The following is a 15,000-nucleotide window of genomic DNA, read 5'->3' on the forward strand; positions in this document are numbered from 1 at the left end:
TAGACTCCAATAAGCTCCCCTCCATCTTCATCCAAATGAATTGGCTTTGAGACTTCTGATGGCTTTAAGAGCTCAGTATATCTCTTTATCCCCCCTCTCCCACTCTCTCGATCACTCGTCCACTCCCACACACACACAGTTGGAGGCCCTGGACGACATGTGATTGTGTCTTAGCGAAACGGCAGGTACCTGTCTGCCACATGTCTTCCACAGTGTTTGTGTGTGATTGGGTGTGTATGTGATTGGCAGTGTGTGTGTGTGTGTGTGTGTGTGTGTGTGTGTGTGTGTGTGTGTGTGTGTGTGTGTGTGTGTGTGTGTGTGTGTGTGTGTGTGTGTGTGTGTGTGTGTGTGTGTGTGTGTGTGCTTGTGCCTGTGTCTATATGTTTGTTAGCATGTGTGTGTGTGTGTGTGTGTGTGTGTGTGTGTGTGTGTGTGCTGTGCATCCCAGTCACTTCCAGTCACTACCAGTGTTCCCCAGGGTTCTGTTCTAGGCCCCCTCCTGTTCATCATTTATCTACTTCCACTTGGCCATATTTTCTGTAAATTTAACATTCATTTTCACTGCTATGCGGATGACACCCAGCTATACATATCCACCAAGCCCACTTCTACCCTTCCTCCCACCTCCCTCTCCGATTGCCTACAAGAAATAAAATCGTGGTTCACCTGCAACTTTCTCTAACTCAAGAGCAATAAAACCGAAGTCCTCCTCATCGGCACCAAATCAGCCCTCACAAAACCTGACAGCTTTTCCATCACTATCGACAACACCTCAGTCTCCCCCTCCCCTGAGGTTAAGAGTCTGGGTGTCATCCTCGACAGCACACTATCATTTCAAGCACACATCAATAAAATCACCAGGTCTGCCTACTACCATCTACGCAATATCAACCGCCTCCGCCCATCCCTCACACCCCGTAGCACAGCCATCCTTGTTCACACCCTGGTCACTTCCCGCATCGATTATTGTAACTCCCTCCTCTTCGGTCTCCCCCTCAAGTCCATCCGCAAACTCCAACTGGTCCAGAACTCTGCCGCCCGCATCATCACCAGAACCCCCTCCATTGATCACATCACCCCTGTTCTTCAGCAGCTTCACTGCCTCCCGGTCAAAACCCGCATCCACTTCAAGATTCTGCTCCTCACCTTCAAGGCCCTCCACAACCTCGCCCCTCCATACATCTGTGAACTCCTACGCACCAACACACCCACCCGCACTCTCCGGTCCTCCTCTTCCATTCAATTCACTGTGCCTCCCGCACGCCTGGTTACCATGGGGTCCAGAGCCTTCAGCAGATCTGCCCCCCACCTCTGGAACACCCTCCCACCTGACATCCGTAAATCCGACACTCTTTCCACTTTTAAATCACGTCTCAAAACACACCTTTTTAAACTGACATATTCCATCTAACCCATCTTACCCCACTTATGTAAATTGTTCAATGTATCTTGTTCTTGTCTTTTTTTATGATTGTTGATTATGTTTTCTGTTTTTAAACTGCCCTGTAAGGTGACCTTGGGTGCTTTGAAAGGCGCCCTCAAATAAAATGAATTATTATTATTATTATTATGTGTGTGAGACACATACCAATAGTTTCAACCCCTTGGCAGTCATCTCCCCAAGCAAAGCATTTTCCAACTTTCCTTATAAGTAGCTCATGAATGCATTTGATTCACTCCTCTATCATGTCTTCCCTCTCTCCTGTTTGTGTATCATCACGTAACCCTCATACTTCTCTGGTGACTCGTCTCTACTCACTTGCTCTTTTTATTGACTTGAGGAAACAAACGCTTCACACATAATCCGATACACCCGCTCTCACACTCTGCCTATTCTTTGCCTCACTTCTCTTTGACGTTGTGTGGGTGTGTTTGATGTTTATTGCATGAATGTGTGTTTGTGCAAAATATGTCACAAGACTGTAATTTAAAAAAAACTGTGCTTAGTGTGTGTGTGTGCTTAGTGTGCTTAGTGCGTGTGCTTAGTGTGCTTAGTGTGTGCTTAGTGTGTGTGTGTGTGTGTGTGTGTGTGTGTGTGTGTGTGTGTGTGTGTGTGTGTGTGTGTGTGTGTAGTGCTTAGTGTGTGTGTGTGTGTGTGTGTGTGTGTGTGTGTGTGTGTGTGTGTGTGTGTGTGTGTGTGTGTGTGTGTGTGTGTGTGTGTGTGTGTGTGTGTGTGATGAGATGATGACAGGTCATATGCTGAGGGCACAGGCAGCCAGAATCTCCGCAAGGATCTCTGCTCTATGACATCATTTCCTGTTCCACTCATCCACTGCTCCCATTCCCACCATGAGCTTCAGCCATCTGGACCCCCCCCCCCCTACACTCACTCACACACACACACACGCGCGCGCGTGCACACACACACACACACACACACACACACACACACACACACACACACACACACACACACACACACACACACACACACACACACAGGATGTAGTTTTAATCGTATGATGTAAACACTATAATGCTCGAAGGCGTGTTCAGAAGACAAAGTCCACTTTCCTACTTTTTTAAATTGGAGGACTTTACACTACAGGCTATAATGGGTCCTCTGCATGCAGCCCATGAGGCATTCTGCTGTCCAACCCTTATACCATTCGTCATTGAAACTACACCTGACTCGGTCGTTCTACATCTAAGGGTTGTGAAGGAATGAGGAGTGGAAGGCCGGGGACGGATTGCCTGTTCTGCAGCTGTTAAAAGCTGCAGCCAGACAGAAGGGTACCAGCCAGCTCAAAACACTCTTCAACCATATAAGGAGACAGCTGCACAGCTGTACTACAGTGCTTTAGTCCAGTATTTATGCTACACCTTGCCATATGTATACACTGTGTGTAAGTCTAAGTGTGTGTTTGAGCGGTTAAACCATGCTTTTCATTGGGGTACATGCTTTTCATTGGGGTACACTCTTGTGCTTTAGTGTCACATGCTGATTTCCGGATGTTACCTTGTTGTCGTGTACATCATGGGGGAGAGAGAGGGCGACTTTTAAATTTAGATGCGGTATAGTTGTTTGAGAGGTTCCAGGAAAGCGCACACTCGGCAATATTCAAACCCACACACACGGACACACACACACATGGAGACTGACTCACACACACGGCCAATGATGGGTTATTATGACAAACATGGAAACTGTGCTTCCCTCAGGATGTCACACGGATGGAAATTGTGTGTGTGTGTGTGTGTGTGTGTGTGTGTGTGTGTGTGTGTGTGTGTGTGTGTGTGTGTGTGTGTGTGTGTGTGTGTGTGTGTGTGTGTGTGTGTGTGTGTGTGTGTGTGTGTGTATAAGCCTGTATGTGTGAATGTGCAATGAATGCAGGTTGATGCATGCACATGCTGTCCCAGCCTTTTTGGTGCTAAGGCGTAGCAGAAATTGAAAAATGTCACACGCCTCATTACTGGGATATATTATTAGCACTGTCGTAATATTTCAAACAAAGCAGATTGTCAAAAAAGTGGGTACAGGCTCATAAAACACAGACGGCCTAATGCATTATTTGTCCGAAATATGTATTGGAATGGGGTCAGAACTGAAGCATGACGTGGGATAATGAAGCAATAATGAAGCAAATTATAAATACCGTAGTCCTAATTATATTGTGGACAGGAAATAATTTTTAAATTGCTTGCATGCGCTGTTGTAACCGATGTCAGGAATATTGATTAAATCCCAAATTCACGTTTCATGGCTCACCTTACCGTGCTTCAAGGTTTGGAACAGCCTCATATAACCGGTAGAACCTCTTGTAAAACTCATCGCAGTTTCATAAAAGTGTCATGTATCGTTTCTTCACGTAATGTTAAGTCAGTGTATTTCTGATGCCCCCAAGCTGGGGTCATCCCAAGGCCCAGTAGGATAGAGTAGAGTACTGGTACCACATTTTAAAATAGACAAAGCCGTGTGCCAATAGAAAGATCAACTTGTAGGTTACACTTGACATTAGTGTCCTGTTACAGTGTACTTTACACACAAGTACTGTGTAATAAGCATGTAATGGAACAAGTTCATTGGACGGCATGTAAGTATACAGTGTGGTTAGGGTGAATGGTTAAGATTAGGAATAGGGGAAGATTATAATCAATTATACTAATAACCCCATAATTTAGTTCTTTAGATACAAGTCGATGATCGGATTACAAAATGGGTTGTTGGCAAATCTGAGATGTTGAACTGTTGAACCAACCTATTGTTTTAGTAGTGATATTATTATGATTGTATTACTCGACGACGTGGGGTACCGCGACTCTAACTGTGTTTCCATCGACTTCTTCTTCTTCCTCTTCTTTATGAAATGCATCTGATTTCAACGTCGGCTTCAGTATGCAACTTCACGGTCCTTGATTATTACTACAGTGAATATTGACGACATTAAATATTGATATTTGTTTAATTTTAATATTATATCGATTTTTGCTGCTCTTAAAGGTGTGGTAACTTGAGGCAACACTAGCAATAGTGGATTTTAAAGGGCGGGGTCCGGGTTGGAGGGGAGGGGTGTGGGTGAGGGAGTGGTTCGAGTCACTGCCTTGAACATCAAGCTTCATCAAGCTTCGACCTGAGTCAGCTGTAGTGCTGCATAAGGTGTGTGATGCGTAGTGGGTTGGCGTGTGCAGCATTCTGAATCATGTACAGGGGTGTATGTGAACCCTCTCTCACTCACTCACTTTCACTCTCTCACTCTCTCACATATACACACACACGCACACGCACACGCACACACTACATGGATTTCCTCATTCTAACGGCCACTCATTGAATGTTGTTTCCCGTGGCATGTCTTTCCTTCTTTCATTCTTTCTTTCTCTCTTTCCTTCTTTCCCTTCTTTCATTCATTCCCTCTCTTTTCTTCCGTTCATCATTCTTTGTTTCTGGCTCCTCTCCCCAGCCCCCCGGCACTCAGATGGAATGCTAATGACATCCTATAGCGGTTGGGCTCCATGCTGCCAAATCCCCCTTCTGTGTCCGCTAACAACGTACCGGAACCAAAAACACTTACACAGAGTCAGAGAGGAGGGCCCTTCGTCGGGTGTGTGGCGGGGGGGGGGGGGGGGGGGGGGGGGAGTGAAGAGTGAAGAACGACTGGAGTCAAACCCATAAGCGCTTTTTAAGCACTCGGGATATTTAAATTCCTCGTTAATAGCGATACAAGCACACCGTTCAGGATCCGACGCAGTCGTCCGCTGGTACCCGTCGATACGGTAACGGATGGTTCCACACAGAGAGAGCAGACGTCCTCTCCTAGCAGCATATGGGGCCGTAGCGTGTTCGGCGTTTGATGGCTGTTCAGATGGCACACTCGCGCTTCCTCTCGGCCATTGACCTGTAGTGCCGAGTCAGATCCTATCGATTCACTCTTCCTCTCAAGTCGTCGATTCCAACGCATATTGTGTGCGCTACAGAAAACAAACACGTGTTTGCACTTAATTGCAGTGGTCAGAGGTGAGATATTGCAGTCAGCCATACTAGGGATATCGATACCAATTGAACGTGCCATTTCTTCTTCATCGTATGTTGTTCAATCATTGATTTAGCCGTTTGACTGGGGCTGTCTGTTGCTAGTGGCAACGGGGCCGAGGGGGGTGCACTGGGGGGGGGGGGGGGGGGGGGGGTTGGGGGGGGGGGGGGGGGGGTTGGGGGGGGTGGGGAGTCAGAGATAGAGTAACAGATGCAAACCTAAAGAAAAACTGGTAAAGGAGGAGAGTTACCAGAGGACAAAGGAATCTTGCTTAGACTCTGCTGTGAAGGACTGTGGACTTACACACACATGCACTCTCACACGCACACACACACACATACACGCACATACACACACACACACACTCAGATTGGAATTGAATTTCGGTGCAGTAGGGAGAACACGGTGACATTGTATTGGTCGCAGCTGCACAGTAGTACTACTCACACACACACACACACACACACACACACACACACACACACACACACACACACACACACACACACACACACACACACACACACACACACACACACACACATAAAGAACAATAAAACAACATAAACAGACAAGGACGCCCACACAACAACAGAGACACATTCAGAGTGTCAAACAGACACACACACACACACACACACACACATAGGAACTGCCGATGATAATAACACTTTATCAGCTGCCTGCATGAGCAGCACCAGCGTCTAATTATACTGGAGGAGAATGATGAGCAGAATAACAGTTACAGTATATGGAAAATGCACAAGTACGCACACGTACGCGCTCGCACATGGTGAACACGTGCACACACACACACACACACACACACACACACACACACACACACACACACACACACACACACACACACACACACACGGTGCAAAAGCCTTAATTATAGAGGTTTACAGTGAATAATCGCTAATGCACATGGTGTATCGTCATTTCATATATTAGCACAACATAGCTTTTATTTCATAAAAGTTTTCTTTCTTATGCTGTTGAAAAAACACAAAGTGTAATTATTCAGGTTGGCTACAAGTCTTCGGCAAACTGCGGTGGACTTTTGGCCTGTTCTGTCCTTCCCTGGTGCTTTGTTTGCTGTGAGCTGTCTGCCCATGGCTGATTGGTTCCTATGAACTTTAATGAGACACTCTGATGTCAATCTTTTTCAGCCAGTTGCCTTCCTGCCAGAATTTAATGAGACTCGTTTCAAGCACACTTTCCATTTTTTTAATTGACACTTTGACATTTGAAACATTTAATGAACATTTCCCACTGGGGCGGCTCCATTGCAGACGAACACGCCCTAAAGCGGCACAGTTTCTTTCTGATATATAGGGAAATTGATCTTTGATAAATATGCATTTTCATTTTTGATGAATCCTGAATGTCGCCTGAAATGTGTTATTCATATTTAGACCATTAAACAATGATGCAATACCTTGGAAACAACAGTGGGTTCACGAGCATACATAACATTAGTTTTTTCAAATCCAACCCCCGATGATTAAACAATATAAATGATAGCCCCAGAAGAAGGAGTGTCGAGTCATTTGTGGGCGACCTTCTTCACAGGGGACATGTTCTCTGGACGACTCAATCTAAATATACGCCTACAGAGCCGTGACCTCTCTCTATTGTCCCAGCGACACTGGGATGGTTGCCTGGTCCCGGAAGGTGGAGGCGTTGATAATCAATCCAAATCGAATATCTATCATCTCTAATCGATGTGACCGTCTCTGTCTCGCAGGTGGCGAAGGACGTGTCCATCCGCGTGCACGGCGAGCTGGACAGCGTGGAGAAGAAGAGGGGCCGCCTGGAGCAGGAGAACGAGGAGCTCAGGGTGCGCCTCCAGGACCTGGAGGTGGCCAAGCAGGTCCTGCAGCAGGAGATGGACAAGGTAGGACCCCGCCGCCCCCCCCCCCGCCCAGCTCACACACACACACTGGGCTGTGACTGTCTCTCTCTGTCTATCTGATGGTCCCTCTGTCTCTCTCTCGCGCTCGCTCTCTCTCTATCTCTCTCTCTCGCTCTCGCTCTCTCTCTCTCTCTCTGTCTATCTGATGGTCCCTCTGTCTCTCTCTCGCGCTCGCTCTCTCTCTCTCTCTCTCTCTCTCTCTCTCTCGTTGCCTGTAATACTTACTATGCATTTCACCTGAAGGTCATCCTTTGCCCTAGTTTGTGTGTGTGTGTGTGTGTGTGTGTGTGCTAATGTATGCTGATGTGTTGTGACACTAAAATTAGACCAACCTCTCCAAATAGGTTGGTTTTTGCTTCCATCTTACTATTCCTGTGCTCATTCGATGGTCTGCTGTTTGCGCGCGTGTGTGTGTGTGTGTGTGTGTTTTAGTTTGGGTGCGTGTGTGTGTGTTCATGTGTGTGTGTGTGTGTGTGTGTGTGTGTGTGTGTGTGTGTGTGTGTGTGTGTGTGTGTGTACCAGTTCTTGGATCTCCTACACTCAGCCAGTCTGGCCTCAGTCTGCGCCGTTTTGTTCTCGACGCACAGGAAGTCCTGCCCATTGTGTAGAGAAGTTCAGCGTGAGTGTGTGTGTACGCGTGTGTGCGTCAGTGTGTAACCTTTGTCTACCCTCAAAGGAATGTATGTACCTTCCACTACCAAAATAGAGGATCTGTGTGTGTGTGTGTGTGTGTGTGTGTGTGTGTGTGTGTGTGTGTGTGTGTGTGTGTGTGTGTGTGTGTGTGTGTGTGTGTGTGTGTGTGTGTGTGTGTGTGTGTGTGTGTGTGTGTGTGTGTGCATGTGCCTGATACGTCTGTGCTTGCATCAACTTTGTGTGACTGATCCAACACCTAGTCAAAGAGCATCTATAGGTGTCCTTGAAAACGTCAGTGTGGGTATTATGGGATAGTGGGTGAAGTTGGTGTTCCCGGATTATCTTTTATTACTGCAGACAGAAGTCATTGTATTGTATTGTGTAGCATACAGTGTGCGCACGTTAATATATGCTAATACATATTTACACTAGTAGGCACTAGGCAGACAGTGTGATGGTGCATTGTGTAATACTGTGCTGGGTTTTCCTTTTCCTGAAGGCTGGGTTGCATAGAAGTGATTGCATCTTTATGTTCTTGTTCCCTTCCTCCTGGCTCTCTATTTATATTCTTTCCTGCATTTCTCTTTAACATGCTGTCTGCTGCCCTGTATTCAAATGTAGTGTCAAGTTATACACTAGAATAGAGTAGATATTATTTTTGGTAATTATGTATATATAAAAAAAATACAAAAGAGTATATATTAGTCATCTCCTCCCTGACTCTCTATCAGTCTGTGTCTCTGTCAGTCTGTTTCTCTCTCTGTCTCAACCCGTCTCTCTGTCAGTCTCTCTCTCTGTCAGTCTGTCTCTCTCTCAGTCTGCATTTCTCTGTCAGTCTGTCTCTCTCAGTGTGACTCTCTGTCAGTCTGTCTCTGTCAGTCTGTCTCTGTTGGTCTGTCTCTGTTGGTCTGTCTCTGTAAGTCTATGTCTCTCCCAGTCTATTCCTGTATCTCAGCCCGTCTCTCTGTCAGTCTGCTCTCTCTCAGTCTGTGTTTCTCTGTCAGTCTGCTCTCTCTCAGTCTGTGTTTCTCTGTCAGTCTGTCTCTCTCAGTCTGTGTCTCTCTGATAGTCTGTCTCTCTCAGTCTGTGTTTCTCTGTCAGTCTGTCTCTCTCAGTCTGTGTTTCTCTGTCAGTCTGTCTCTCTCAGTCTGTGTCTCTCTGATAGTCTGTCTCTCTCAGTCTGTGTTTCTCTGTCAGTCTGTCTCTCTCAGTCTGCGTTTCTCTGTCAGTCTGTCTCCCTCAGTGTGACTCTGTGAGTCTGTCTCTGTAAGTCTATGTCTCTCCCAGTCTATTCCTGTATCTCAGCCCGTCTCTCTGACAGTTTGCTCTCTGTCTGTCAGTATCTGTAAGAGAGGGTCCAGGTATGTTCCTGGGCTAACGAGGAGCGTGTCGGTGTCGGGGCTGCAGAGGGGCTGAGCCGGGGCCCGAGCCGGGGCCCGAGCCGGGGCCTGAGATGGTGCAGCTAGGCGTGCTGTTAAATGGGTCATCCCCGCTACCGCTCGTTAGCTCTATCTGGGTCAGCCTGCCGGAGAAGAGATAGGGGAAGAGGCGGAAGACCTGCAGAGGAATACACTGCAGGTCCCCAGGTTAGAGGAGACTATCACAGGAGGGTTGGAGATGGTTGAATGGATGAATTGATGAATGCTTGTGGAAAAGGAGAGGGGATAAAGAAGAAATGCATTTGAGTGTGAATGTGTTGGAAAAGAAGAGGCTGTGGGGTTATAAATCCTATATTGAAGAAGTGTGACAAATAATCCATATATATATATATAATCTATCTATATATAAATATGCCAACATGGTTACAGTGCATATGAGGAAGTGAGATAATGAGACACGCATGGAATGATATTGAGGCAAGGATTAGAGGTGTTTTAGTTAGAGAGAGAGAGAGAGAGAGGGGGAGAGAGAGGGAGAGAGAGAGAGAGAGAGAGAGGGAGAGGGAGAGGGAGAGGGGGAGAGAGAGGGGGAGAGGGGGGGAGAGAGAGAGAGGGGGAGAGGGAGAGAGAGAGACAGAGAGAGAGAGAGAGAGAGAGAGAGAGAGAGAGAGAGAGAGAGACAGAGACAGAGAGAGAGAGAGAGAGAGTGAGAGAGAGAGAGAGAGAGAGAGAGAGAGAGAGAGAGAGAGAGAGAGAGAGAGAGGACAAAGGAATGGAGCCGCGAGTAATTCTTGGTCAGAGTTAGGAGATTCCCCTGGGAAAGACACACACACACCTACACACACGCACACCCACACATACAGGGAAATGCATAGCATCATGCATCATACATGTGTACACCTGCGGTGGAGTTCATGTGATAATTTAACTGTTCACACAAGCACATGGTTAGCACAAAATAGGAGTGAAGTGCTAACACTGCACATGGGAGGGAATAAACAACACTCAACACAATATACATGCTGCGTACACACCTATGAACACATTTACAATTTGTACCTCTGACCTTCTAAAATGTATTCATTTAAATTTGATCAAATAAAAAAACCATGATATTAAATTTCTCCCTTGGATATTTGTTAGAATTTCGATATTCCAAGAGATAAATCAGGAAGACCTTATGTCTCTCATCAGTTTTTGTCTGATCATGTATTCTCGTCGCAGAGGTGTGTCTGTGTTTGTGTGTTACTGTGAATGTGTGTGCATGTTGCTACAAGGGAAGAAGAGCAGAATAATACATAGAGAGCAGATTGGGAATATGTGGACACCTGCCCTCTCCCCCCTCTCTCTTACCTCCCCCATCTCTGTTATTCTTTGTTACAGCCTCCCTCCCCCACATTCTGCCCCCCCCTACACACACACACACACACACACACACTTCACCCCTCCAGACATCTCCACCATGAAAGGGCTGTTGAATCGTTTGGTTGTGTCTAGAGATTGACAAGAGGCACCCTTGGGTTTTTCTAAAAGCTCCAACCACACACACACACACACACACACACACACACACACACACACACACACACACACACACACACACACACACACACACACACACACACACACACACACACACACGCACACACACACACACACAGAATGTTCCTCCAAAGCTCTTAAAGACTTTGAGATTAATTGCTCCTTAGATCAGATATGTTGTCTGGGTTAGATACTTTGTAGTCTATTTGATTTATATGTGTGTTGTTACATGTGTGTGCCAAAAATGTACTACTTGTGTGCTTTTGTTTTTCGTTTGTGTGCATTTAGCTGTGTGAGTGTACGTGTGTCCACTCTGCATCGAGCACTCTTAAATTACACATTAATTATGTATCCTGGTGTCTCCAGTGATGTACTTAGCAGACCGATATCTTGTCGGTAAGCTACACACATCTTCAAACATTAACCACCACCTAACAACGCTCTAACCTTTTATAGCCATCGTAAAATATAAGTTGGGTCCTATACCATGACCATCGTTTTTCATGGCCTAAGGTTCTGGTACACATATAAAGAAACGTTTAGTATGGTTGTTATCCTGTCTTTGTTCTCTTTATCGTTTATAGCTATCAGGCTCACCCTGCTGAAAGCCCATGTGGGCACAAGCAGACTCACAGATATCAGTAGCATAGCTCTGATCCTCACCACAGCAATCCTTGTGTCCACATTGCCTTTCCAACCTTTTGCAACGCCTGTACACTATCTCTAACCCAATCCCTCAAACGAACCACCTCAAACCGAAAACCTGAACTCTGACACAGACAACCGTTAGCTAAACCTAACTATTCCAAACCGAATAGCTAAACTTAGACCCTAATCCTGATTCCCTGGGTTTAAGTGTGTGCGAGATGTGCTACATGTGCGTCGTGACTCGTCAGGGCGGTTGGGAGTCGCACCCAGGAGCCGGGCGAAGCAGGGTGCCAGCGCTGTCACCGTAGTCACCGCCCCAGCCCTGGTTTAGCAGCTTACTGAAACACTGAGGCACAGCCAGTCAAGCCTAGACAGCTTCACAGACTGAGTCATGTCCAACATTTTATTTATTTTTATCCTTGTTTTTGCTTAATAAGGCAGCCGGTGTGTTTTCCGTGTATTTTCTTACTACTGTGGTCCAAGTTTATAAAGACACCAGCCAAGCCACTGATGAAGTAGAAAGAAACGTCAGTAATAGCAGCCTTTCTAAAGTGTTGTCGGACGGCTTTTAAAAAGAGGACAGTCCAGTTTTCATTCAAATTACGTGTTTTTACAAGTGAGTGATGCTTGGTGGTTTTGGTAGCTCTGTGTCATGTGCAGGCATGCTTTGGCAAACCTTAACACACAAATTGCAAATAGGACACAGAAAACACATTCACACACTTACTTTTTTTAACTATATATATTTGCTAGCATTACGACATACTGTAATAAAAGGCTTGCATTCAATTTCAAATCACTCTTTTTCTCGCTTTTTGCGCTCTCTCTGTCTCTCCATCAGATACGCACACACGCAGACACACACAGAACGGCTCCCTCTCTCTCTGACTCTTCCTCTCCCCCTCACCGTGGCTGAGTAGCGCTATAATTAACCTGGGCCAAGGTCCTTATGGACAAAGAGACCTTTGCTTTCTTTCTCTTCTGCTCTCTCCGTGTCGTTTTGTTCTTTAGTGTAGCACCTTTATTATTTTACTTTGTTACCGCGGCTCCCTTCCTCTCCTCCCCCTCCTCCACTCCCTCTACAGCATCTCTCTCTCCCTCTCCCTCTCTCCCTCTCTCCCTCTCCCTCTCTCTCTCCCTCCCTCCCCCTCCCCCCTCCTCCCTCTTTATATCCACTTCCCTGTTCTAAATGAAGCCTCTGTGAGTGACATCATCAGTGTGCTGCCGGGGATCAGCGCGGTGGAAGTGGGGACGTGGACGTTGCTGCGCTACCGGCAGGGGCTCCACAGGGACCCCGGCATCGTGGGGGGGGGGGGGGGCCACAGTTGCTATGGTTACCGTCACTAATGCGATGCAATAACATGCGACAGCCGCTGTCGACTCCTTGGCCAGAGTCAGATGTTTGATGTGTTTGGGATACTGTACCCGCTCTGAAACCTGAGGAGCCCTCACAGTCTGGGACGGCCCCCTCAAGGCCCACTGCCTACCTAGACTCTAGAGAATCCATCCATCTCTATCTGATCCATCTCCTTTTTAACACCCTGGGCTTAACGCGGACCCCAATCAGATAGGAGGGGATTGGATTCTATCTCTTACCGCGACTGAATGTGTCTTCGCAGCTCTTTCATGGCGGGATGATTGTTATTTTTGTTCCCTCATCATTCCTTTGTTCTTCTCTCTCCCAGAGCGGAACAGCCCCCTGCTAACAGCCTGGCGTCAAACTTTAGCTCACCGTTAATGTGGGCTTACTGTACGGTAGAGGCCCATTATGTGGGCTTACTGTACGGTAGAGGTCCATTATGTGTGCTACTGTACGGTATTGTCTCCAGGCTCAGGAGTTACACTGTACCCTTTCTTAAGAGGAGCATTAATAAAGTGTGCTGCTTTTTGCTGCTGCAGGGCCTTTTTATAAGAAAGCTATTCTCGCCCTCTATGGCAGTGTGTGTGTTATGTGTTATTCTGCTCAGCGTATCTCATGGTTCCCATAATGGCGGTTCCACGGTTTAATTCTACAGTTCACTGTGTTGTTGTGACAATGAAGAGACAGTTCCTTCCTCCTCCCTTCGCTTTTTACTCTCCTCGCTCTTTCCACGTCTCTCTGTCTCTTCTGCTAATGCGTTCTGTTTCGCTGCATCTGATTCCCCTCTCACCTCAGCTTATCCATTGGGGACGTTTAATTTGTATATATCTTATCCACTCATATATTATTTATGTGTGTGTCCTCTCTCTCTCTCTCTCTCTCTCTCTCTCTCTCTCTCTCTCTCTCTCTCTCTCTCTCTCTCTCTGTTTCTGTGTTTCTGTTATCGCTGGCTCTTGTCTGACCTTGCTGCAGGATACTGGGAGCCATGACGGTTATCAGGTGATCGATGAACATTTTGCTTCTCTTGCTCCTTTTCTCTCGCATCGTCCCTCCGTCTTTTCTTCTGTCCGTGGTGAGGCGATCTCTTTCTCACTAGCCAATGTCGTGGAATTGCGTCAGTGTGAATCCAACGTGAATAGTGAACCTTTTTGAAATGGAACGTTGGCGTGACACACCGGCCTATCGAAGACGAGGGACAAGTAACACGCAACCTGATTGGTTAATGGAACAGAATCCGTGAGCAGCTATCCAGAAATGCATCAACACACGCACACACACATACACATACACACACACACAAACATACATATACACACACACACACACACATACATATATACACATACACGTGCACATGCATGTGTATCGTTCCAACACACATACACACAGAGTTCAGCAGTAAAGGAAGCAGTAAAGGAAATGTATCTCCGTCCTCTGGTCTGATGTTATGGGACAGTATGGAACCATTGGCCACACACAGACACACGCACACTCAAACACACTCCCACCCTGTAGCCTCCCAGCGCAAATGACTGTCCAGATCTCAACTCTAAGATGTGACCGCCCGGATACCAGTTATTATGTGGTGGTATAGAGTTACAGTAGGATGGTTTCATAACCACCGTGGACCATTTGATATTCTATTACATGGAAATGGCCCCATCGAAATGTCTGTGGTAAAGACGGGTTCAAGGAGGTGTCATGTTAGAGAAACATGAAAAGGAGAGTTAGATTAGAAAATGCATGTATTATATATCTATATATATATATATATACATATATATGTATACAAAGATTAACTCTTATGGAGTCACAGTCCAGCTTTTATCAATAATTCACTGATTCCTAGTTTTGGATTGATTACTTCTGTCTGTGCAGTTACTGTATGTGTGTGTGCACGTGACTGTTCACCCGTGCCATCGTGTGTAAGTGTGTGTGCGCGTGCGTTCACCCGTCGCCATTGTCTGTATGTGTGTGTGTGTGTGTGTGTGTGTGTGTAATCCCAGTCCCAAGAAACCAGTTATGTTGCATCAAACGGGGCGAGTG

General features: G+C 46.4%; 1 protein-coding gene across 1 annotated transcript in view; it reads left to right on the forward strand.

Annotated features, from left to right (window-relative positions):
• LOC130386085 (protein SOGA1-like) overlaps positions 1-15,000 on the forward strand; it is a 44,201-nt gene that overhangs the window by 529 nt on the left and 28,672 nt on the right. Inside the window, exons 2-3 of the mRNA XM_056594866.1 lie at positions 922-1,184; positions 7,190-7,374. Coding sequence (XP_056450841.1) covers positions 922-1,184; positions 7,190-7,374 — 448 coding nt within the window. The remainder of the gene's footprint in view (positions 1-921; positions 1,185-7,189; positions 7,375-15,000) is intronic.

This window comes from Gadus chalcogrammus, chromosome 7 (assembly GCF_026213295.1).
Source record: "Gadus chalcogrammus isolate NIFS_2021 chromosome 7, NIFS_Gcha_1.0, whole genome shotgun sequence".
In the NCBI taxonomy this organism is placed as follows: Eukaryota; Metazoa; Chordata; class Actinopteri; order Gadiformes; family Gadidae; genus Gadus; species Gadus chalcogrammus.